Source organism: Astatotilapia calliptera, chromosome 6 (genome assembly GCF_964374335.1).
Source record: "Astatotilapia calliptera chromosome 6, fAstCal68.1, whole genome shotgun sequence".
Lineage (NCBI taxonomy): Eukaryota > Metazoa > Chordata > Actinopteri > Cichliformes > Cichlidae > Astatotilapia > Astatotilapia calliptera.
In genome coordinates, this window is record NC_137427.1 from 10,062,323 (window position 1) to 10,088,742 (window position 26,420).

A 26,420-nucleotide genomic window follows, 5' to 3' on the forward strand; every position below is an offset into this window, starting at 1 on the left:
AGAGGTGATGGTCTAACGGTGTCTTGTACATTTACTTGGCGCATTTTGGGTCCTTTAGTACCAACTGAGCATCATTTTAACACTACAGCCCACCTGAATATTTTTTCTTACGTTTATAACCACAGTGCAACCGGATGCCAGTCTAATAGAGCATGTTTGGGGTAGAAGAAGAGATTCAGATCATGGATATGAAACAAATGCCATGAAGCACTGAGGCAGTTCAGAAGGAGAAGCCATCTTTTACATGTAAAACATGCAACTTGTATTACATACCTCAAAAACATATAATAAACTAACAGCACTGCACTTCTGTTGAATCCTTATTCAGACACTTTTGATGAAGTGTGTGTGTGTGTGTGTGTGTGTGTGTGTGTGTGTGTGTACGTACAGTCTCGCAATTTTACGCCCAGACACAGCCTAGTTAGCATACAGAGGTCCTGTTTGAACTTTGACCTCTCTGTGTAATAAGGTTCTGAGTCTTTTCCTGGATCATTAACATCAACTGCTCTGGTAATTACAATTACAACACTGCAGATGAGGGTGAACATCAAGGGGCAGAAGCAGGGGAGGGGTGAGAGGAGGGAAGGATGACATAAACAGAGATGTCTTATAGAAAGAAATGTGTTTCTTTATGCAGGCGAGGTCGGCGTTTGGATGCTGGGAGTTTCATCACTTTTCATTTTGAGAATATTACAAACGCAGTAGAGCCACGCAAGGAGCTTTCCATCAAACTAAATGCTACAGCATACACCGATGAGCCACGGCATTAAAAAATAATGGCAGCTGTCCTGATATTCACGTGGATGTACCACACACCTAAACACTGTTGCTGCCACTGCAACAGCCAAACAATGTACCTCATGGTACCCAAAGGTTTCGCTGCCAGTGTACTGGTTTTTATCAGCACAGGTGTCTGTGTCCTGATGGGTCAGAGCTGTTTTTACTGGCGCAAGGAGGACACACACAGTGTTAAGCAGATGGGTTTTAATGCTGTGGCTGACAGATGAATATTTCCCTGGTCCATTTAACTCAAATTGCACCCTCCAGCTTTTTATTGAGCACTGGTGCTGAAGGTGGTATGTCACGTAAAATTGATAAAACTTACTGAGAACCACTGATCTACTGAGAGGCTCTAATAGGCACATTTCAATGTGCAAACTTTTAGAGACCACCTGCCATAAAAAAACAAGAAAACAAACATGCAGAAATAGAAATGCATCAAAAACACATTTTATTTAGTATTTAGTTAGCAAGTAAATAACTGTAAGTTACATTCTTAATATAAGATGGATTATGGGCTTTATTTTATCATTTTTTTTATAAACAGTAAGTTCATGGATGACAACTATAATTGTATTTTAGCACTGTAAATATCATTTTAAGTAAAGCGCTTACAGATCTCGGTGGAGTAACTGTTACAGCAACATAATAAATGATAGAGGCTCTCAGTGACATCATCCAGAGCCCTGACTAGAGGAAAAAAATAATTTTGAGCAGTTTGAAGCCTGAGCGTTTTACTCAGAATATGTCAGTGATGTTGTTTTGGTTAAGCTGGGCTTTTGTGTATCTTGACAGATTTATTAGCTTATGGAAATGTCATTTAATTTTCCAGACAGATGAAGGGATTTTTCACCGCCTTTCCAAATATCTGAGTTTTATTTCGGATGCTTGCATTATTTTAGATTTTTCCAAAGTTATTAGCCCTGCTGAGGCTATAGTGTATTCTTTTTCCTGGATAACAGCCGACAGTCATTTGTTGTAGGTCTAACACACATCTCCTGAATAATCCCAGCACATTCTTCTTTGTCAGATCCCTCAAGCTCCTCTACATTTTATGGTCTTCTGGCATGGATCTTGGTCCTCAGTTCAGCCAACAGATTTTAAATGAGATTTCATTGCACAGTCCATTCCTGTGCAGGGTTCCAGTGATTGTCTTCTTTGAGACTACAGTTCCTGTCTTGGTTAAATTATTCACTAGTATCTCTGCAGTTGTTCTGCGGTCTAGGCACACGTCTCACTCATTTCTTAATCTTTTGCTTCCTACCTCTGCCAGGCTTGTTCTATACTGTGTGGCTCTCTTGAAGTACTTGATGATACCTCTTGGTCTGGTTATTGACCCTTGGAAACGCTGTGATAACTCTGCTTTGTGAGCATCAACAATGTTTTTTCTCAAACTTTGGAAAAAAGTGAAAGTTCAAACCCTTGCTGAGGTTTTTGCGCTGTGTGTAAATTGGAAGATTACGCTCAGTTTTAACTTGATTTCACAAGCTTTAAGCACTAAAAGTGAAACGCATCATCACGCAGCAGTGGTTTGTGCTAGGGCTAATTAAAAATGTCAGGTTTTTTTTAGGGGGTTAAAAATCTGTTAAGTGCAAATAGAATATATTTTTGTTTCCTGAAGAAAACTAGCATGTTTAGAAATGCTATGCTGAAAATCCTTTGCTCTCTTTTTAGGGGCGCTAGCAATTTTGTCCTCATCCGTAATTTGGTTTATACTTCTGTTCAAGAACAAGTACCTGCCAAATCATGACTACCATAAACCTCTGCTGTGTTTTAATTTTAGCGCTAATGAGCAAATATTACATTTAACTGGCAAACCATCAACATGCTAGTAGTAGTAATTAGCTAAAAACGTCACTCTGCTGGAACGCAATCCACTGGATGCTAACTACATTCAATATAATTCGGAAACTAACAGTTAAACTCAGTATGTGTGCACATCAGAAATCCTACGTTATTACATTTATTTGTAATACAGGTGTCATTATGCACGTGGCTTATTAGTAGGTTTGTATAATGAACTTTAGCTTCAATGACAGCTCCTGTGTCTGGAAACAATTCCACTGAAAATTTCCAGCATAAATCTCATCTTTATGTTGCAGTCTTTCCTGTTTGTTTCCCCTGTGTGTCTGTGTCTCCACATGTTCATTTCCCCTCTTAATAAAGAGCTGCACTAACTCAACAGATGCTCAAAGGAAGGTGGCACATCTGGCTTTGAAAAATGGGTGAAGTGGCAGAAACTGATCTGTGGTGCTCTCTGTGTTCCTCGGCTCTTATTCCTGTTGTGTTTTTCTTTCTATCATCTTTCTGGAGAACATTGACCTTTACGCGTTTTGTGTGCCACGGTGTGATTGTCTCTGGAAAAACTGAAAAAGTAAGGGGGGGTCTGCAGAGACGTGCGGCACGAGGCTCCTTGTTTGTGTGTGTGTAAGTGTAAATAGCATTTTTCAAAAATATGACCTTATCCAAAACCAATACAATCTGTCATTGATGAGAGGCATCCTGAGGCACTTCAGCAGGCTTCATCATCCATATGGGAGGTCATGAACACGCTGACGGCACAATCTCAGATCATACACTTAATCGCAAACACAGACATGTGGTCTGTAAATACTTGAATGAAAATGAGCAGGATTTCTATCGTTTTGGTAAAATGACAGACAAGAGATCTGGATTATAAATTTATGCTAACTATAATAATAATATGTTGCTTACAGTAAAGGTAATACAATGTTTGGGTGAATAATCACTGTTTGTAATGTGTGTTTAGCCCCTTGAGCACTCCTGATTAAGTGTGTTGATCTTCCGAATCAGAAGCACACACCTATAGTTTGTCATTATCTTCTATGTCATGATAGATTTTGTGAAAAATGTGTTCTACTGAAACAAAGACTTTTCAATGCAGATATTATGGCATGTTGTGAGACATCACAGGGTTAAGGTATGAATATTCTAAATTCCTTTTATTTTTCTCAAAAACAGTGAGGTGAAGGTGGTTCCTCATTACTGATAGTGACTTTCTGGGATCTCACAGAATGACGTGTGTTTATTATATTCATCAGCAAGTAACTACCAACCCAGTAGCGCTCCGGACTGCTGTGCATCTCTCTTTAGATGTTTAAACTGTCTCGTTCCCTCCTTTCGTCTGTGTGTAGGATGTACGATGTTGGAGGTCAAAGAACAGAGCGGAGGAAGTGGATTGGCTGTTTCGAGGACGTCAGGGCGGTGCTATTCGTGGTATCGCTCAGCGGATACGACATGACCCTGGTGGAAGAGCCTTCTGTGGTACAGCATGCACAGAATCACTCATTCACAAATGTTTGTTTTGTTAAGTGACCGAACGTAGAAGTCTTTTTTAAATTTATTCATTTATTGATTTATTTTTTAGGTCAGACTACTATTAAAGACAGAGTTTAAAGTGAAAGTGTGTCTGCTGTTCTCTCTGCAGCTGTTTGATGGTTGTAATATCTTCTCTCTGCAGAATCGTCTTCAAGAGAGCATGAAGCTCTTCTCCTCCATCTGCAATAATATCTTCTTCCGCAGCACATCCATGGTGAGAAACTCATCTTTGACCTCAGGAGGGTAGATGTGAGTCCACAGAGCGTCATCATAGGAAGGAGACGTGTTTTATTCATAGACTGGCTTTATAATTGTTCACTTTTTAAAATCAGAAATATGTTGTGAAACTGCATAAGTGATGATTCTGTGCTTAAGTGGGCTAGTTTTATTCATTATCATCTTATCAGACTGGTAATTTGTACAAAACAAATTCAGTTCTCTCAACGAGGACTGACAGTAGCTCCCAACAGTTTTTGGCTTAAGGGGAAAAGTTGAAGGGATCACAAAAAATGATCGAATCCATCAGGAAAACGTAATGGCAATATCTGCTGAGATATTTCAGTCTGACCGCTATTGGTGTTACATTTCAGTCTCATTTTATCAGGCAGCTGTGGCTCAGGTGCTAGAGAGCGTAAGCTACTATCCACATAAAGTAAGATGAAATACTTTATTTAGCCTAGAAGCTGGCAAATTACATGAAAAACAACTTTCCTCAATGAAACTGATATATTAACACAAGATAAAATGGATCAAAGAGGGAAAGAAATACACAAAAGAAGGGGCTCAGATGATTTTTTTTCTTTTTAAAGTGAAGTGCTCAATAGATCAAAATTTAATTGTAATACAATAAAGAGTTTAATAAGTAAAATCTGATGAATGAATGCAGATGTGATACTGTGATTCCCGTGGGAGTGGAAGCAGTGCTGAGCAAGTGGCTAGGAAGCTGTCTCATGTTACAAAAAAGGTTTCAACTAAGTCAAATCTTCAGCTGAATATTGATGAAGTTGATAACAACACACTTTGTAACAAAATACCAGCAGAGACCATTTCCAAACTTTTTTTTTTTCATCATCATAAAATAGAAAACGTTGAAGTCAAATATTTATTATTTTATCTCCTTCACTTGGCTTTTCAAAACACAAAAGAAGACGTGCAAGTTATGAAAATATAACAAAGCTACTTTTCTGCAAGTTTGAAAGGAATTTGAAGGAAACTGCTGCTCGTGTTGCAACATTATAACCAATCCTTTAAAAATCAAGTCCTACATAGCAAACTGTTGCAGTTTCGTCTTTATAACACTCGTAGTCAATATAACATTTCAAGTTCTGGGAATTTACCTCTATATTCAGGTATGCATCTCATTTTAAAGACTGTTTTTTGTCCTAAAACATTTAAGGACAGAGCTCAGAGCAGCTCGAGGGGAGTCTAAAGCTCCTTCGAGAAGTTGCGCTTTCTCTCAATGCGCCACAAAAGAAAGTAGTAAACGTCCTGTGAACATGAATCTCTTAATAGTTGTTTAATGTTTAAGTTCCTTTTAAAGATTAATGCTATATAAGTTTGATGGTTCTTGATGGTTGTTATTTTTATCAGACTTGGGTTTGTTTTGTGATTCTATATCAGCTGCCGTGTTTCAGTTTGTTAGGCCGGGAATCTGTTACATTTTTATAGGTCTTGTTTGTTTTTTGTGCATTTTATTCCTGTTTGACTTGCTCGGGGACTGCAGATGGAAATTAGCTAGTGGCTAAATCTGATAAAATGCATCTCTTCTCTTGGGAGAGTGATGTTCTTGTACAAAGTCCCTGACAAATAAATACAAACAGAAAAAGATGTCCTTGAGTGTCTAATGTAATATACTCCTTCCTATCTTGTTAACCCTCCTGTAACACCATGTTGCTCCAAGACTTATGTTGGAAACCACTTTATTATATTTTTACAAGGTTACAGCGTAAAGCGATGGAAAGGAAAATGTTAAACATGTCTTTCTGTGAGACGGGAGAGAGACTTTGCCTTTGTTTTAAAGTCAAAAAACAAAAAGGACCCGTCCAGAAAAGGTGGGAACCTCGGTTCAGTTTGACAGCTCGGCTCAGGCGGGCGGAGCTCGCCGATGAATCGAGGAGAAATTAGTTAAATCTTTGTCGCTCTCCGATTGTTCCCTATGACACCACGAGACGAGCATAAAGCTAATGTGTCTGGTAAATGTTGTTTCCACACACGGATCGCTGTCTCTGCCTTTTGTCTCTCAGCGCGCTGTCACTTGCAATTAAACGGCGAGTTGTAATTAGGATGATCTTTGGCTCTCTGTTTTTCCATTCCCATTTCTGGTTGACGATCACAGTAAAACAACCGTGTAATGAACTTGTTTAGTTTATTCCACCTAACTTGAGTTTGCGGTCCACTTAGAATACAGTGATGCAAAGGCTGCGACCTCTTTTTAACACTTTTGATTAACCTTTGGAAAAAGGAAACTCCAATCTCTGAGAAAACAAAGGCCTTTTTTTGCTTTATTTAACTTAAAGTTTTAAGTTGTGTGTGTATTATAGAAAATCTCTTCATGTGATTGTTTCTGTATTGCACCAAATCCTCTCCTAGTAGGTTATTCATTTTTACGCTATAAAAAAAACGTATTTAAGGCTTCATTAGAGCCAAATAGGCAATTAAGTATCTTTGTGTGACGTGTTTATGTGCAGGGTTGTGTGTGTGGACCTGCATGTTAACATGGCCAACAGGCTCATTAAACAAAAGTGTTTAATGATACCCTTTTTTTTTTATATGTGGGAGGGAAATTTGTAACCTCCACCTCAATTAACTTTTCACTTTGGCTGGTCAGTGATAATTGCACACCTAGGTGTCGCTCAATTTCTTGTTCATTGAAAATGTGCACAACCTTTCCCCTCTGTTGTTATTATTGGAAAAAACTAGTCCTTGTTTTTTTTTTTTGTGATCAGACAGGCCAGAAAGGGAAAACCTGGTCTGAGTTTTAATTGGTACACTACAAAGCCAAAAGTAGCGGTGTAGTTTAGTTGTAGTCAGGTTGAGGAAGTAAACAAAGAGACAGATTTACGAAAGGAGTCGCTGAGGTTGTGGAACTCGACTGCAGGAAAGTGCGCGACAGATTACTGAACATTGATGTGAGCGAAGCCATTGATCCACCATCAACACACGATGTTTGTGTCAACACAGCTATTGATTTTTGCATTTAATGTGAATATTTGTGATTTATTCGAGTGGATTTCATGTTTTTCCACAGTTACTGCAGAGTTTTAGTTGCAAACGTGATCTTTCACAGTTGTTCTTTCACACTGATTTTCCTCTTGTTATGAACTCCTTCTCTCAGCTCATTGTTTTTCTCTCTTTGCAGATTTTATTCATGAACAAGATAGACCTTTTTCAAGACAAGATCTTGCACTCTGGGCGACATCTGCGGTTGTATTTACCGCAATTTAAAGGTAGGATTGATATTCATTAGGAATGTTATTACCACGGTCAGCATAATAGCATGCAAAAGTCCATGGCTGTGTCCAGAATCACTCAGTAGACAGTAAGTTCACCATCTTGCAGTGCTGTCTGAAAGCACAGTGCATTTAGAGCTGCATAGAAAGTACTGCACAATTTATGGTAACTACCCAAACATTGAATACCATCATGAAAAACAGCAGATGCATCACAGCCTGAATTTGTCTTTAGATGCTCGCTATCATATGTGTTTATAATAAAAAATTAATGTTGGTATTTATCTGTTTGGCCAACACTGAGCTGCCAGGTTTTAGTGTTTAAAAATCATCAATACTATGTCAAAACTTTTTAAATTATCAAGAGTTAAATGAAGCTTACACGTTTTACAAATATAGATATTTGCTGTCATAAAAGCATAAATTTAGTCCAGCGTCACCTAGGGGATTTAAACGCGTACAATGAATGATGAGCTCTTAGCCTGCTGCAAACTGTGATATTTTGGGGGGATTTCTGCATCTGCTCAACATTTCACTTCTCGTGTCTCAGTGGGCTCAACAGGGGCCGTGTCCCCTCTGCTCGCATGCAAATGTCAATAAAAATGCTAAAACACTTGGGATTGGGGTCAGCCTGCAGAGCAAGAGTCTATTTCACACTGACCTCAGATGTGATGATGAGTAATACAGCAGCTCCCGGCATTTTTATGTGTGTAGGCTGTGTTTTTGTTTGCTTGGAGCTGACAGAAGTTGGATGGCTGGACTGTTGATTCATTATTTTCTAGTTTAGCTTCTCTGCTTGGTTAGTATCAGTCGTGGAAATGGACTAAGTGCATTTATTCAAGTGCTGTTATTAAGTCCAATTTTGAAGCAAGCTGCAGTGCACAGACACACAAATCTGCTAATTAGTGCTTAGTAACAGACTAATGAAACACTAGAATTTCACTTATTAAAACTGAAGCACAAACTTCAAGCTGTTATTTGTCAGATAATGCCATTTATTGCTTGAAAAAGTACCAACAGCACAAACACAGATGAGAGGTCCAGTTAGGTTAGTCAGATATGGTTGGGAGGAGGCTTGGTGGACAGCTGTCTGCTCCAGCTGCCCTGTGTGGGTACACCTGTCAATCAATGTGGCCACAACTTTAAAGCCTGTGACCACGTAGTTTTCTCTTGAATTAAGAAAATATCCAAACGGTACAGTTATTAAAAAAGATCTTTCTACTTCATCCCAGTATTTATTCTTATCTAGTATAAAATGTTACTACAACTTGCTTTTTATTCCTTTCCTCTCTCATAAATCATCTCACGACTTCTTTTATTTTTAGACCCTACTACAGAAGATTCACAGTTCAAAATAATCATTATTTATCATAAACGGCACCTTGGTTTGACCTCTGAATTCGTCCTCTGGCTGAAATAAACTCCTCTGTTTAACTCCTCTCCCTTTAAACCGCTTTTCCTCAGAAGTGCTGCGCCTCGCAAACAAAAGGTTTGAACATCAAGCAGGTGGAGCTGCTCGGATATCCGCTCTGTCACATCACAGAGAACAAAAAAACTGAAAAGCAAACCGTTTAAAACCGAGTGTTCAAAGCAGTCTGAACATTCTGCCTCACAGGGATTACTCATGTATGCCTAAATTTAATGATTTAAAAATGCTGGTCGTGATTAAAATGAGATTAAAATAAACATTCACCATTTCAAATCATGACCACTGGCATTACAGTGGAACAGTAATGACAGAAAATAAGGAAAAGTATTATATAACATCTTGTGCAAATTTATAATTTGGCTAAAAAATGGAGATAAACCTAAAAAAAACTTTGGGATTCACCAAATCTACAACCTGATCATTTTTAATATGAATGAATGCACTGGGCAGCTCAGCAACACCAAAAACATTTGAATGATAGTAAAGTGCACGATGACAGGATTATTTCCATGGTTAAGAAAATTAACTTTCACACATCTTACCAAGTCATTTACTAATCAGGTTGGTGGTTCGATCCACTTAACCTTCAGTCACTCGCTGCTCCAACCTGGATGCCAAAATATGTTCACTGGAATGTAAATGCTAGATAGAAAACACTTAGAAAAAAGTACTGATATGAACGGGTGAATAACACGTTTTATAAAACTCAAGTAGAGTAAAAAAAGTGCTATATAAGAACCTGTCCATCTATTTAAGAAAGCCTCACAAAAGAAACTGAAGGTGGCTGCATCAAAGGTCTAACAGAGCATCTCAAGGTAGGAAATGCAGCATCTGGTGATGTCCATGGGTCGTGACCTCGTTCAGACATTTATTTTTTTTTTGTCTTAAAATGGAAAAACTAGTCCTTATATTTCAAATCGTGTTAGTTTGTCCATTTAATTATGAACCTCTGACTGTGAGGGACTGAGTATAAACATGGTTGTAACAAAACTAAAGCTGAAAGTTTGCACTTTATTATTTGATTTAAAATTCACTGTGGAGGTGGAGGTGCAAAACTACAAATACGATGTCTTTGTCCAACAAATTTATGGACCAAACTGTAAATAACCCACAAGCAGCTAAGGCAGTAAAATGATGCTTACACACCGCATCAGTTTTAATTCAAATCAAGTGGCAGAAAATGTGCTTAAATATCTGCACCTCAAACTTTTTTGCCTTTTTATTACATAATTTGCAATTGTTTTGTCTTATGTCCACTTTCTTGTCAGTGAAAACTTGAATAGTAAAGCTGTTTTTGTAATAGAAAAGTAGAAACTTCCACTGCCTCAGTGGGCCGGTTGCCACTGGTGTCACATCTCCTCCTAAATGCAAATACAGAATTCAGAATTTCATTCTTTTCAACATTAACTAAGCAACTCTGGGAGTTTTTGCAAACACATCTGATCTCTCCCCCTTCATCTTCGTCAGGTGCAGACTGTGACGTGGATTCGGCCGCCCGCTTCATCGCCGTCACCTTCATCTCACTAAACAAAACGCCCAGCAAACTCATCTACCACCACTTCACTACGGCCACCGACACCTCCAACATCCAGATTGTCTTCCAGGTGGTTATGGAGACAATAATCAAAGAGAACCTGGAGGCCGTGTCGCTCCTGTGACTGCGTGAGGACTTTGTCACATTTTAAATACTGAAATATGGAGATCATGTCACGCAAACATGATTCCTGATCTCCCTAATGTGAGGAGAACCCCAGGAGCTCTGCTGCTCCTCTTCGATTTCATGATCACATGTGGCTTCTAAAAACTGTTTCAAAGCAGATTGAAGTGGAGGACCACTCGGTTCATGCTTTGCTCGTGTTGGTCCCCGAAATGTTGACTTTTGAAACCTTTAATTGAAAGTAAAAGGCATTAATGTTTTATACTGTAGATTTATATGAAGTCAAACTATGAAAAGTGACACTGATTTTTATGTTTGAAGACTGGATATAGATACATGTGGCATTTATTTGTGTCCTCCTCTGTGAACGTGGGGCCAGCATGGAGCGTGGGTGAGGGTTTGTTCAGTAACTTTGGTGGCGCAGTATTCCATCATGTGTTTCCTGCTCATCCATCACTTTGTCTCTGCTGTGCGTCATGCCTGTTTTTTTTTTTTTTTTTTTTTTTTTTTTTTAATGAGGTCTTAATCACTTTAAAAACACACCAGAGTGTGTTGACTTGACATCCTGAGCTAAAAACACCCGCATCCGTGCACAGCCCCTCTGTCTTCTGATTCCTACCAGTCACACTGATATGGGGAAACTTATTAGGATTTAAAAAGTGAAACGTCTGACTTGTTAATTTCCTTCCCATCACCAATGACAATTATTGTTCCAGTATTACACACAAACCCCGTTTTTGTGTTTTTCAGCCAGGATGAAACCACCTATATGTGATTTGTTTGCAATTAGCTGAGCTGGAGTTTGTTTCCAGGGCTCCCCTGTGCTACTGACTCCAGTAATAAACAAGATATGGTAATGACTGATGCAGTGTGATTATGGATACTAAAAAAGAAAAACAGTGAGGAAAAACACCCCCAAGTGCCTGATGAAGTTGTTTTACTGTGCTGTAATATAAATGCTTCATACGCATGTATGAAATGTGTTTTTCATTCTTTGTTTCTTCTTTCTGAATTATTTTTTATGTTTACAGTTCATTAAGTGTTACGTCCTGAGACTTACTTTATGGGTTGTACTGAATCTGGAGTAGAGAATAAATGTTATGCTGCAAACTCAACGGAACTCATGCAAATGGATAAGATTCAAATAATCCCGTACTGGACCACTTATGTGTCCCCTGTGCAGTTGAAGATTTAAAGACACAGTTAGACCACACAGCAGGTTACCAGTGTTTGTTCATTTTAATAGATAAAATAAATAAAAGTACTTTACAGTAAATCTGCTCTGCAGTCGACTTCTCGTATATTTAATACAGTTTGGCAACACAGGTAAATGTCAGGGTTCAAACACTAAAGATGAGAAATAATTTGGGAAGAAAACGGCTTGAGCGAACATCTCTCACACCGATGTTTTTCTTGTTTTTTCTTTTACACTCATGTCTACGCAACAAAAGCAAAACTGAACAATGTTGAGGGGTTTAAATAAGAGAACATTCAGAGTCTGCAGCGGTCCGTCTTTGACAATTTGTGGGTCTTTCCCGGGAGTCGCCACCTAACCCTCACACTCATGCATCCTCGTTACTTTTCTTTTTTCCGGTTTCCACAGCAGTGCTCCCGGGATTCTGCGGAGGACGAGTCCAGTCGGGACTCACGCGGACAGGCAGTCCAGGGAGTCCAGAGTGAGGAAGACGTCCGCCTTGCACTGGAAGGTGCCCGTCCCGTCCCGCATCAGCTCGCAGCTCTTCAGGTTTGGGGAGATGTCCTTCACGCAGATGGCCTGAATGAGGCGAAAATGACAGATGAGAGAATTTAAAGGCAAAAGACGAGTCCTGTTTAACCAGCCTGAAAACCTACATTTCACTGATTTACACAGATTACATAAAATCATGCAGACTAAAATAATTAATCCTGGAGTTAGGGATGTAATCAGTTTAGATTTAGTTAAATATGCGATAGCAGTTTTATTAAAGCTGACCTTCAGCGCCCAATCATTTGATTTTTTTCTGTTTTCTTTGTTTGTTTTTGTCTTTATGATATAAAAAAACAACAACAAATAAATCAGGAGTATTAATTCAATCTCATCCTGATTTTTTTTTAATTTATTTTATTTTTAAGATGTCAAACTTTCAGCACTAATTAATCGCCAGTGTGCGAGCTGAATGGAAAGCAAACTTTACGCGCATACCTTCTTCGTTTTACTCTGAATGGTCATGTTTTAAAGCGCTTCCTAACAAGAATAGCGTTTGTAGTATGTTCTTTTTTGGCACTCACCATGCTTTTGAGGATGGAGATCTGCCTGGAACTCTCCGGGATTACGTTGTTACCGACTGTCTCTCCGCTCTCCATCAGCGTCTCCTCGGATTCGGATCTCCGGACGTACGGTGACCTCCTGATACCGGACAGCAAACCTGAGGCGCGACCAACCGAGTAGTAACTGGGACCGGTGGTCTGCTTGTACCAGGCTTCAACTGAATAGCAGGAGATGAGCAGAGACACTCCAACGCACACCACAGCAAACCTGGCTGATTTCTCCATGTCTGGAACCGTCTTGGCACGTTTTACGCAGGACTTTTCTCGTCAGCGGTGCGTTTGTTTTGCTTGGTGTTCAGGAAACTTTCTGCTGCTTATATAGGCTGACTGGGCGACGTTATCGTGACCCAGGTCGTTCGTCAAATCAGAGCCATGAGGTGGGCGGATGATGATCCATCTTCAAAAGGAGAAAAAAACATCCGAATTGATCTGCTCTTGATGGCTTATTGGCGCCACTGGAATGTGTTTGTGTATGTGGTAAGTGATAGAGGGTCATAGGACGTCAGCAAATCTCTGACCCTTGAAGAGGTCAGAGCGAAATTGATTAACATCAGTCGACCATGACAGACACTGAAGTCAAAACACAATAGACACCGGATACCGACAAATTAAAGGAAGACACCTTGTATTTCACTGATTCATTCCTAAAAGAACTCTACTTGAGCGACAGGTGGTTTTCTTTTTTCCCCTTTCCAAAAGATATTTCCGGATTTGTCGTTTTGTTGATGGTTGTTGAGATGCTGATTAAGAAGTTGGTTGAAAATCCCTCAAATGTTCAGTTAGAATCAAAATTGGCAGGCGATACGGTCTCTCAATCACACCACCACACAGTACTGACCCACACATATGGTTCTTACACACACACTGGACTTTCTGGACATTGTTTTTGCACACATTGTTTTTTTGCACAACACTGGTCACTATATTCTTCATTTCCGGTTAATACTTGTACAGCTGCTGTTATTGTGTATATATTTATTTATATTTCTTCATACATTCTTATATAGTTCTATATTGTGTATTTTGTTGTACAGTTATTTTATTTTCAACTTTAATTTATATATTTTATCTTATTCTCCCAGTTAAATTTACCCTTCATTCTAATTTGTGTTGTACAGTTATTTCATTTTTAACCTTAATTTATATTTTATTCCTTCTTAGTTAAATTTACCCTTTTTAATTTTTCATATTTATTTCCTATCTTATTCATAGCCTTTTCCTTTTTTGTTTTCTTTAGGTCACGAGCAGTTGTCCAAGCATTTCACTACATATCGTACTGTGTATGACTGTGTACGTGACAAATAAAATTTGAATTTGAATTTGAAAATTGGTAAGTGTGAAGGTCTCAGCATATGATTCACATCATTCTCATTTGGATGAGGAGCTTTGTCATCTTGGAAGAAGCAGTCATCTAAGGGAATAAGTGGAGTGAAACCATGCCAGCAAAATGCCGCCCACAGCATAACAGAATTACTGAATAACCTCACTTGAGGGGTAAAGGGTTCCAATTTTTCCTTCAATAAATCACCCAGTAATAGCTTATGAGACCGTGTGTGTGTGTCCTAACTGCACGTATTTATTAAATCTCAATGTAAAATAATCAGACTGACCAATTTTCAGAATTTCTTGGTTGAGTTTTCACATCAGTGAAAAGTTACGATTCATTACTTCATTCACAGAAATCAGCTCGATCAAGCAAAATCAGAGCAAAGGGCTTCAAAATCTTGAATTGAAGTAAAGGCAGATGGATCAGGAATGACAAGATGAGCCGATCGATGTAGGAAGCTGTTAAAACTCGTTCACCCAAGGATTTAACGAACCAGTCTGACTTCAAAGTGGAGCTCAGAGGAAAAACGGTCCTATTTCAACAGAACCCATTTCGAGATTGATCCGCTGACATCACCAGTCATGCGTCATTTTTAATGGTCAAATGCAGACCTTATTATCTCCCCAGAGAATTCACTTCGATCATACTCACTGCCGTGTATATACCCCCCGACGCTAATGCTAGGTTGGCCATGAAAGAACTTTCTGCAGCCAAACACCAGAATAAACACCCCGAGGCTGCTTTTATTGTTGCTGGCGACTTCAACCACACCAACTTAAAGACAGTCCTCCCCAGATTCCACCAACATGTCTCCTGCTACACCAGAGGAGACAAGACTTTAGACCATGTGTATTCCAACCTGGCTGGAGCCTACAAAGCAACACCCCTCCCCCACATTGGACAATCGGACCATCTCTCCCTGTTCCTCACACCTCGGTATTCACCACTCATCCAACGTGTGAAACCTGCTGTGAGGACAATTAAAGTGTGGCCAGAGGGGACAGACGCAGTGCTCCAGGACAGATTTAAAAACACAGACTGGAATATGTTCACCCACACAGACCTGGACCAGTACGCCTCATCTGTACTGGATTACATCTCCAAAACCACAGACAGTGTCACCACCCAGAAACGGATCACCATGTACCCCAACCAGAAGCCTTGGATGAACCGGGATGTTCGTCTCCTCCTGAAGGCCCGCAACACTGCCTTTAGGTCAGGAGATGCACACGCCTACAGTACAGCCAGGGCTAATCTAAAGAAGGGCATCAAAAAAGCCAAACACCATTACAAAAAGAAGGTAGAAGAACACTTCTCCAACTCCAACCCCCGACGCATGTGGCAAGGACTCCAGACCATCACAGACTACAGGACCACCAAACCCTCCCCCGCATCCTCTGATGTCTCCTTCCTCAACGAGCTCAACAACTTTTATGCTCGTTTTGAGCGAGGGAACCCCACAACCACAACCAAAGCAGACATGACGCCAGACCACCAACCTATGACTCTCTCCCCCACCGATGTAGGAGCGGTGCTGAGCAGGATCAATGTCCACAAGGCTGCAGGCCCTGATGGCATCCCCGGGCGTGTTCTCAGAGCGTGTTCTGGGGAGCTTGCAGGAGTGCTCACAGACATATTCAATCTGTCCTTGGCCCACGCTGTGGTACCGGCCTGCTTCAAATCCACCTCCATCGTCCCGATACCCAAAAACTCCAACCCATCTTGCCTCAATGATTACCGCCCAGTAGCACTCACCCCCATCATCACTAAGTGCTTAGAGCGACTGGTCCTAGCACACTTCAAATCCTGTCTCCCCCCCACCCTGGACCCCCACCAATTCGCATACCGCCGGAACAGGAGCACAGAGGATGCAGTCTCCATCGCAATGCACTCTGTCCTCTCACACCTGGACAACAACAACACCTACGCCAGAATGCTGTTTATAGACTTCAGTTCAGCATTCAATACAATCCACCCCTCACAACTCATCAGGAAACTGACAGACCTGGGCATCAGTTCCCTCATCTGCAAATGGTTACTAGACTTCCTGACCAACCGCCCCCAACATGTCCGGCTGGATAACCGCTGCTCATCTACCATCACGATGAACACCGGTGTACCACAAGGCTGTGTGATGAGCCCTTTCCTCTACTCCCTCTTCACCCACGACTGCAGACCTGCTGATGGTTCCAACACCATCATTAAGTTTGCAGATGACACCACGGTGATTGGCCTCATCAGTGACAACGATGAGGCCGCCTACAGGGAGGAGGTGGATCGTCTGGCTGAATGGTGCGACAGAAACAACCTGCTGCTTAACACCGAGAAGACCAAGGAGCTCATCGTGGACTACAGGAGGAATGCTGACCCACATCCACCCATCCACATTAAGGGGACGGCTGTGGAGCGTGTGAGCAGCTTCAAGTTCCTGGGAGTCCACATCTCCGAGGATCTCACCTGGACGACCAACTGCTCCAAGCTGGTCAAGAAGGCTCACCAGCGCCTCTGAGGAAGAACCACCTGTCCTCAGACATCCTGGTGAACTTCTATCGCTGCACCATCGAGAGCATCCTGACCAACTGTATAACAGTCTGGTACGGGAACTGCTCTGCCTCGGACCGGAAGGCGTTGCAGAGGGTCGTGAAAACTGCCCAGCGCATCGCCGGAGCACCACTTCCTGCCATAAAAGACATCTACAGGAAGCGGTGTCTGAAAAGGGCTGGGAAAATCATCAAAGACCCCAGTCACCCATCACATGGACTCTTCACCCTCCTGCCCTCTGGGAGGCGCCACAGGAGCCTCCGGACTAAGACCACCAGGTACCGGAACAGCTTCTTCCCCACAGCTGTCAGACTCCTGAACTCTGCCTCCTGACATCTGACCTACGTTAAACTCATGGACTGAACATACACACACCCACAATGGACAACTGTACCCTCAAACACAATAATAACATGGACTGAACCACCACTCACAACCACTAGCACTTTATATAGCCTCTGTAGAAACTATCTACACCCTCACTTATCTTAACTGCACTACTGTATAGCTCTGTGTAAATAATCATTCTGTACATTCGATAATTTTTAATCCTACAACTGTTTACAACTTGCATAGTTCCCATTTCTGTATAGCTGTATATCTCAGATTCTGTAAAGTTATTTATTTCATATTCTGTATAGTTTTTCATATTTATATTCATATCCTGTACATAGCTTGTACTCACTACAGCCTGTACATACTTATAGTTATAGAATATTCACAACATACTTCATACCGTGTACATTATAACATACCATAATAGACCCATTTCTGTAATATACTCACATATCTATATTATTGCTAATATATATTGTAATATATCTATATCACTAAAGCACTTCTGGATGGATGCAAACTGCATTTCGTTGCCCTGTACCTGTGCAATGACAATAAAGTTGAATTCTATTCTATTCTATGAACTCCACCACGTCTTCAGTTACCAGATCAATCTATCAACAATAACAAAAACAGTTAAATGGTGTCTAAATATGTTGCCTTTCTATAACTCAGGGTTATCGTGAGAGTCTGGATGAAAATGGTGAAAATGAACCTTAAATGTACAGAGACGGAGAAAAATGATGAGCGATTAAATTATGCAGTAAAATAAAGCGGACGGTACAAATTAAAGCAACTAAAATTGTTTATTTTAAGCATTAAAAGCATCACTCACATACAAAATTAGAAATTAAAATAAACATATTGTATTTTACAAAGTAAATGTCCTCATCCATAGAGCTTTATCAGTCAAGATGACTGAAGGTACCATTAGGGTCCCTCATAGTCCATTGTAAAGTGGTCTGCAGTGCGGCTCCAGTTTGTCCTCCAGGACATAGTCTGGTCCACAGACCCAGGGGTCGCCAGTCTTCCACTGCCACTTCTGCAGATCCTGCTTCAGGCTCTCCAGCACGCCGCTGTAGGACGGGTCTAACACCAGGTTCTTTGTTTCCAGTGGGTCTGTCCTGCGTTAGCGATGCAATTATTAATATTTAAACATTTTAGAAAGACTGAGCTCATAAGCCACAATTACTCACTGCAAATCCCTCCATCTAATGCAAAAATAATGAGTTCTATTTACTAAAATGACTATAGACTATAGCAACTATAGCTTCTGTTAGTTTTATTAAAAATTATTAATTTTTCAGGGAAATATGTTGGCGTTAAACTGTTGAACCGTTCAGGGTTTAACATGAATCTCACCCCATGACACATGTGATAGGCTACAGCTTCTCCACAACCCTAAACCCAGTAAGAGAATGGTTGCTTTGCCTCCATTTCTAGTGAAAATAATAAGCATTTTATTGGCTAACATAATATCTGACCAGTGTTTTTTCCCCACACATTACATTTAAAAGTACTAAACATAGCCTATGAATGAAACCAACTTTTACCTCTTAAAAGCTTAATATTACCATCAAATACTTTTTTAAAGTGCACTACATACCTATGTTTAAATAAGGCGTTTGTTGGTATATTATTAATTAATTAAAACCTTCAGGTCAACAGTCATTAGCACAGCAGGAAAGAGGAGTAAGAAATGAATGGTGAAATAAATTATGACAAGTAATAATCCGTTAAAATGTTCTTATACAAGTGTATGCCTTCATTATAGTGTGTTATAAGTCATTCATTAAATGTTTTTATACTGTGCATTCAATCAGGTTGTTGAAAATCAGTTTTAAATTAAGCTAAACATGGTTTTCAACGCCAATCTGTGGTGTAGTTTTAGTTTTAGACTATCAATAGTGTTCATTATTGGAGAAAAAAGAAACTTGATTACGTTTGTGCTCGTTCACTCTTCAGCTAACAGTCACCTTCATCCGTTGTTATGAATGTCATCTTTAAAAAAGCTTTACACTCTAAGAAACTGAGGGAACAGTCTGTTAACGGTCTGATATAAGATGTGAACGATGTGTCTGCAGATGTGGTGGACTCAACTAGTGAACCATCTACGTTTTTTACTCACAACTGATTAACCTCAGTGTAAAAGTCACAGCAAAGACAGTGCTGCTGATTTTTAGTGTGAAAGACGGCACAGCTCGTTATCAACATCCTCCTCAGTTTTTCACTTGTTACTGCTGCAGTGAAAAATGACGGACACACAAACCGTGAAATAAAAAGCTTTAAATGGAAACAGCCTGCTATTTATGTGTCGCATTTTTTTTAGTGACCGATCAAAGTGCTTCGAAAGACGAGTTGCATTTGACCAGTACATGTTTCTTCTGTACTCCAAGCACTTTATCCTTCTCACATCCACAGCAGATTGAGAATCACCAATTAACCTAACATGCATGTTTCTTTCTGTGTTGTTGAATATGTGGGTGGGGGGCAGGAGATTCATGCCAGGAATCTTTACCATCAAATGCAACAGTGTTTGAAGAAAAAAAAAGAAAAAGAAAAAAGTTTTAAATACTGATAGATCACCAAAAAAAAATCTGAACAATCATGGCAAATAAAATTTGCTCAACACGTGATTCTTGTTCTGTTTTTGACCTCTGCTCTTTGTTTTCTGAGACAGAGTTGTTATCGCTAAATCAGCTGTTTTAGGTTTATCTCACTGGAATCGGTGGATGCCCCTGTCATCCACTGATCAAGGTCAAGTATTGTGATCCACTTTTCCATGAGGACCTTTTAACTCCCGTCCTTTGCAGGGACTGATACTTATCAGGAATAAGGTTGTGTTTGCTTCTCTGGATCAGCTCTAACAAAGCGAGCGACAGCAGCTGTTACAGACCTGGTGTCGTACAGCTCCCAGCGAGCTCTGTAGTAGTACTGCTCCAGGCTTTTAAACCAGTGTGTCGGCTGACTCAGCGTGGTGCGGTTCAGCAGGTCCTGAAAGGTGGGCGACACGTACAGATCTTGATCGATAGGGAAGGGCATACGGTAGTGCAGGTTGTGCAGAAGGTGGTACGGCCCCTGGTGAATAGAGCGAATCGGGTAGTACATGGTGACCTGAAATCACAGCAAAAGTTTTAGTTAAAGACATTTTATTCTCTCATTAAAGTGTTGCTGTCATGTTTTTCTTGATTTTCTGTCTTATTAATACTTTTGCAACAGCGAATTTAAAATAAAGATGTCAGTGTACGTGCAATTAATCCTTCTGAGCCAAAAGCTGCACACTGCTCTAAGCACTTGGTTTTAGACTTTTGTTCCCTACTCTTGGCTCAGTGTGAGTCTAGTCAAAGCAGATATTCTTATATGGTTGTGTCAGGCTTACAACTCTAGCTGTAACCACAGCAGCCCACTGCTGTTCAAACTTTTAGCTTGTAAGGGGCAGCCAATCAGAAAAAGGTTGGCTTCAAGTAAGAGGAGCGAAAATAGCTCATCATTAGTTTAGATAAGGGAATATTTTAAACTGAGACTCAAGCAAGGCTACCACAGTAGAGTCCAAAATAAAAATTTAGAGTTAGAAATAAAAATGATTCATCAAGCTAAAGTGGTGGTGATGTCCTGACCTCATGCAGGGACTGGCTGGAGTAGACAGTGTGCCAGCTGGTGGGCTCAGTTACCAAAGCAGGGAGTAACGAGCGGCCAGTGAGGTGGACCTGGGAGGCAGGGGTGCCAGGTAGGCTGTAGGATGGGTAAGGAACAGAGAACCAGTCGAGGATGGTGGGAGTGATGTCTGTAAAAATAAAAAGGAAAAGAAAAGATAGTAAAAACAAACAAAAAACTGACAAATGTTCAACTTAAGTTACTAATAATTAAAGGAATTCTTAAAAAGGCACACAGACCAAAATATAAGACCCCTTAGCTTTAAATAGTACATTTTAAACTAAGGGATACCCTCATATTTATACAACACCGTCAAAAGAAAGAAAAAGAAAGCCACATATCTCTGTATTTTTGTTAGTATTTGTTGATAGGTTGAGAAAATACTTCTACCCCTACTTGTACAGTCTATTACTCTATTATTTTTCCTTCTATCAATATTTCATGCTCTGTTGTTAAGTCTCCATCTAGTGTCTGCTTCAGATCAACACACCGACTCTTCTGCTCTGTCACTCTTTACTGGATCGTAATTATTAGAACTTTTTTATTGTTTGTTATTCACAATCCAGAAAGGTTTAGGAATGAGTGGCATCAGTATTTAACTTTAACCTGCAGCTCACTCTGTGCTCATAATGGATAGCTGCTTAATTTTAAGGCCTAAAATACTGAGAAAAGGTCCATTTGCATCGTTCCTTGTATCTTCAATTTTCTTACCCAGCAGGCTGACGTAGGCCTCGCTGGTGTCTCCCCATCGCTCCCTGTGCTCCGGAGAGGACACCAGCATCGGCTCTGCCGTTCCAGAGTGATACAGGTTGGTTCTGCCATTCGGGAAGGGGATCCCGTTGTCTGAGCTGTAGATTATCAGAGTGTCGTTCTCATAACCAGCTTCTCTGAGCTCCTGAAGAACTAAACCGATACCTGCAGGGGATATGCACAGCATCGTAGTTTAGTGTTTTACAACCTTCTTTTTCTATGTTATAAAACCGTTACGCACCCTGATCCAGCCGGCTCACTGTGGTGTACAGTGCAGCCAAGTCAGCTCGTGATGCAGGTGTATCCGGCACAAAAGGAGGAACCTGAAGTGCAGAAGATGAGGAAATTCTGCATTATCATGTGTTAAAGTTCTGTAGCTTTAATTCAACCATAATGTAATGTGAAAAGTTTAAAAAAAAAAAAAAAGAGTAAAGACTAAGACAAACTGGGAAATAAGAAAAAGCTGTGGAAAATTTGGGCATTTGAAAATTTCTGTTAATTTCAACTGCAGCCTGTGCAGGCTGTAATGCAAAGCAGCAATGAGCTCAAGACCAAATCTTAAATGCTTTATCTGGTGTTTGGTCAAATATGAAGTCCGTGATAAAACCATCATCGATGAGTACTCCGTTTAGAATTTATTGTTAGGCGAGTACGTCATGAATGAACCCACATTTATTAACATTAATGCACTCCCAAAGCACGTAACTGTAACTACAGCTAATTCTGACATTTAAACAGACTTTTGACTTGGTGTGAAAAATATGACATCTGGCCAAAACAGTCCTAACTTTTATACAACTTAATCAGTCAGATGGTTTAAACCAGCAGTCTCCAACCTTTTTTGCGCCACGGACCGGTTTATGCCCGACAATATTTTCACGGAACGGCCTTTAAGGTGTCATGGATAAATACAACAAAATAAAACTAGTACCGGTACCGAAAAAAAGAAATTTTATTCATAACACACGTGAAAAGACCCAGAAAACAGAGTAAACGATAAAAACGATAACAAAATAACGCTGAAGACCGATAAAAACCCTGAAAACTATACATTTCACACCTGAGCCTCAACTCTCGCGGCCTCAACTCTGGGGACCGCTGGTTTAAACCGTTCTCAGAAAAACCTGAGTATATGTTTTGTTTAATTTCATTTATTTATTGTCTTTAGTTTCCTGTAACAAATGATTTGACTCACTCATTTCGTTTGAATGAGCAGTTTTGCAGAAATCTGCACAGCCACATTTTAGGCACAATCCCAGAAACAAAAACACACTACTACAATAAACAGTTTTGTAATAATTAAAGAAACACTTTAACCAGAGTATAGCATCAAGCCAACCTCTGGGATATTGATCTGGAGCCCTACAGCAGGCCACTGGTGTGAATGTCTCAAACTTCATGACGGTGCACTGAGGGCTTAGTGTACTCTAGTTGGTCCTGTGCTCACTGCCCGGCACCATAGAGCCTGACTGTCATTTACTATAAAATGCCAAAATTTGTAAGTCCACCACTGTCACCCTGTACTTTTCATTAATGAGAGCAGGCTCATCCTGAGCACATGTGACAGACAAGAATGGGTTTGGACAAGTTGGAGAATAATGCTGCCTGTAATGTTGTTCAGCATGACCAGTTTGGTGATGGTTCTGTGATGGTCTGGGGAAGCATATCCATGCAGGCTAGGCAACGGCACACACAGTACAATGGCACAGTGGTTCCTGGGTTCCTCCAGTTGCACGACAAAGCCTGGCTTCATGTGGCGAGAGTATGCATGCACTTCCTGGAGGATGAAGTAACTGATACCACCGACTGGGCCCCTAAATCCAATAGAACAACTCTGGTATGTTATGTTTCAGGCTATCTGATGCTGCCAGGTTGAACCTCAGACTACCTAGGAGCTCAGTGATGTCCGGGTCCAGATCTGGAGATCAGGAAATTCCTAATGATACCATCTACCATCTCAGTAGGAGCATGCATACAACAATGTCAGCTGCTGCAATGAAATTTCAGCAAAATGGACTAGCCTGCTTTCATTTTTATAGCCTTTTTCTTTTTAAAACAGTTAAATAATGACATAAAACAGGTATTAAAGCAGAAACTGGGATTTCTCTGACCTTTACTTGGTCTGGCGTGTAATACTGTGGTGTCCAGTCACCGATTCTACCCATCCCCTTTTCACCATTCCCAAACTTCTCACAGAAGGCTCCGTATTGGGGCTGCGAGTGTCCACATCGATGAGTATCATGGAAGGCAACATAAAGGAAAAATGGCCTGTCTTCATTCTTTATATTCTCCCGGTTACTTTTTTCTGCTTTTTTCCCGTTCTTTTGTTGAAAGGCTTCCTCTTTGTGAGTCTGGAAAAACTTGCGGACCAGGAGTTTAATGCGAGTGATGTTCCTCCCCACCTGGAGGACAGAGCTGTTTTCCTCTGTGTAGGCAAAGTCAAAGGGGTAAACAGATCCAGGGCCAACGTGCTTCTTTCCAATTATACCTGTGAAGAAACAATCAGTGAGTTCAAAAAGTAAAAAATAAGAACGATTTTTTTATAGACATTTTGTTATCTACCTGTGTGTACGTTGGTTTGTTTGAGAAGCAGCGGCAGACTTTGTACTTCATCAAAAGAATTAAAGTGATGAACTCCTTGATGAAGTCCATAAATGCCATTCTGATGCTGGAAACCACAAGAGAAACACACCTCAATAATTCACCTCGCTTTAATGAGTGGCATTTACAGGTGTGTGTGTCTCACCTGTGGCAGGCCGGTGAGGATGGCGGAGCGGCTGGGTGAGCAGCTGCTGACAGATGTGAAGGCGTTCTTGAACACCACGCTGTGCTGAGCCAGAGAGCGCAGGTGAGGCGTGTGGACCACAGAGTTGTTATAAACCTCTGTCTCGAAACCTGCATCATCAGCTGTGAGGAGAAAAAGACAGAAACTGATGCGGGGGCTCAAACAAAATGCCCATAACTCACTTTTAATAATCTCTAAAATCTTTGTCATCTACATACTGCTTTGCAAAGTCAGTAGAGTAATGAAACCTGGCTTTGAGTCACAATTCCAGTTCTTCTCAGAAGTACAGGATGGGTTTAAGGTTGGGGTTCAGTGCAGAGGATTTAAGTAGGAAAAGTGTTTCTTGGTGGATCAGGCTTCATGTAAAGAGACACTGACATTTTTCTTTTTCCCCGAGTATAGTTTTCATTTTTTTTCCAATTGTTTGGCATTTTCTGACAGATCATTTTAGATTAGTTTTACTTTAAACATATTTCTTTATAGAATATTTGTACGATAATAAAATCTACTTGCATGAAGGTTAAAACGGCTCAAGACTGTAACATACAAACCGACTTCTGCCTCATATTTAGTTTGTATTTAGTCAACTTAATTATTTTATGTTATGGAGAGAGGTTCTACTAATAAACAAAATAAAAGCAACTGCCTAAAACAGTTATAACCTCCATCATGCACTTTCAGTACTGTGCAAATCTCATGCCTCTACTTATTTGTATATACAGAGTTTATACAATCCAAAAAGTCAGCAATATGTCTGTGAAGGTTCTCAGTCATCCAGGTCATTGTAGTCAAAGGAGCTTGCAAAGAAAAGTGTCTGGACTTCTTTCAGTTACTTGAAGACGTTTCACCTCTCATCCGAGAAGCTTCCTCAGTTCTAAGGTCAAATGTCTGGGACTATTATCTGGGACTCTCCACCATTTGACCTTAGAACTGAAGAAGCTTCTCGGATGAGAGGTGAAACGTCTTCAAGTAACTGAAAGAAGTCCAGACACTTTTCTTTGCAAGCTCCTTTGAATCCAAAACGTCAGTATTTGGTATGACTATCTTATTTCTTCAACACAGCCTGAACTGTCTTGGGCAAGCTTTCTTGTAATTTTTTTTGAGCAGTCTTCAGGAATCATTCTCCAGGCTTGAAGGACATTCAAAGCTGTTCTTTTGCACTGTTCCCTTTCACTATAATGATAAAGTCTCTGGGGAGGCCGATCCATGACTGATGGTACTCCAGTATGTGTTTTTCTATCCAGGCATGCTTTCACTGCATTGTCGGTGCATTTGAGATCATTTGATCATCCTGAAAAATTAAAGCTGTTTTTAGTAAGACGCTTTCTGCATCCATCTCAGTGTCCATCAGTTTTTATGATCCCCAACTGCAGCTCCAAACCATGACAGAGCCTGCACTGTTACAGATAGCTGTAGACACTCGCTGTTGTACCTCTCTCCTGATCTTCTCTGTAAATACTAACAATGATTTGAACCAACAATCTCAAATTTGGATTTGAGACTGTTACTGCTGATTTTCAGTTCAATTCTTGTGTAATTTGGTGTACTTAAGCCTTTTCCCCATGTAGCTTTCATTAATCATTAATGCTGTAGATATTTTTTTTAAGCCTGGCACTTTTAAGTGGATTGAAAATGAGTGAACAAGCAGTCAATGTCCAATGAAAAACTTCGGGAACTATTGAATCTCTGTTATATAACGAATTAAAGGGTGGCTCGAGATTTTTGCAGATAATTGTAATGGCAACAGGAGGGTGTATTTCAGCATTTTAAATTTCCAGCCAGATAACAGAAATGATTTATAGTTTCTCCAGGAGCACAAAAACGTGAACTCACCAATTATTAGAAGCACATTTCTTGTTTTGGACTCTCCGATGCAACATGATGCTAAAAAAATAATAAAAACAACCCGAGGGAGCATGCTGGCCTCTTCCTCTATTTCTCCACAGAAAAATAAACTTTAAATATGAAAACAAAACTCGCTAAAGTTAGCACTTAAAAGCATTGTTGGAACGACGTGAAATATGCTTCCTCAAACAACTCAAACCCCGCCCACTGGGAGTCACATG

The 26,420-nt window shown here is 40.3% G+C and overlaps 3 protein-coding genes across 3 annotated transcripts in view; 1 reads left to right on the top strand and 2 right to left on the bottom strand.

Moving 5' to 3' along the window:
• Nucleotides 1-11,930, top strand: part of gnav1 (guanine nucleotide binding protein (G protein) alpha v1) — a 35,065-nt gene extending 23,135 nt beyond the window's left edge. Inside the window, exons 6-9 of the mRNA XM_026170155.2 lie at nucleotides 3,936-4,065; nucleotides 4,262-4,333; nucleotides 7,478-7,565; nucleotides 10,465-11,930. Of these exons, the coding sequence (XP_026025940.1) occupies nucleotides 3,936-4,065; nucleotides 4,262-4,333; nucleotides 7,478-7,565; nucleotides 10,465-10,655 (481 nt within the window). The 3' untranslated portion in view covers nucleotides 10,656-11,930. The remainder of the gene's footprint in view (nucleotides 1-3,935; nucleotides 4,066-4,261; nucleotides 4,334-7,477; nucleotides 7,566-10,464) is intronic.
• npb (neuropeptide B) lies at nucleotides 11,875-13,261 on the bottom strand. Its single transcript, XM_026169255.2, has 2 exons — nucleotides 12,923-13,261; nucleotides 11,875-12,428 (listed from the first exon to the last, which is right to left on the bottom strand). Exons 1-2 carry the CDS (start codon nucleotides 13,184-13,186, stop codon nucleotides 12,300-12,302), a joined length of 393 nt encoding a protein of 130 aa, XP_026025040.1. The 5' UTR covers nucleotides 13,187-13,261; the 3' UTR covers nucleotides 11,875-12,299.
• A 4,691-nt stretch (nucleotides 13,262-17,952) lies between these two features.
• sgsh (N-sulfoglucosamine sulfohydrolase (sulfamidase)) lies at nucleotides 17,953-26,407 on the bottom strand. Its single transcript, XM_026170156.2, has 9 exons — nucleotides 26,188-26,407; nucleotides 24,316-24,476; nucleotides 24,132-24,237; nucleotides 23,681-24,057; nucleotides 21,811-21,892; nucleotides 21,531-21,734; nucleotides 20,783-20,949; nucleotides 20,062-20,279; nucleotides 17,953-18,289 (listed from the first exon to the last, which is right to left on the bottom strand). The coding sequence occupies exons 1-9, from the start codon at nucleotides 26,270-26,272 to the stop codon at nucleotides 18,106-18,108; spliced, it is 1,584 nt and encodes a 527-aa protein (XP_026025941.1). The 5' UTR covers nucleotides 26,273-26,407; the 3' UTR covers nucleotides 17,953-18,105.
• Nucleotides 26,408-26,420: the final 13 nt, after the last annotated feature.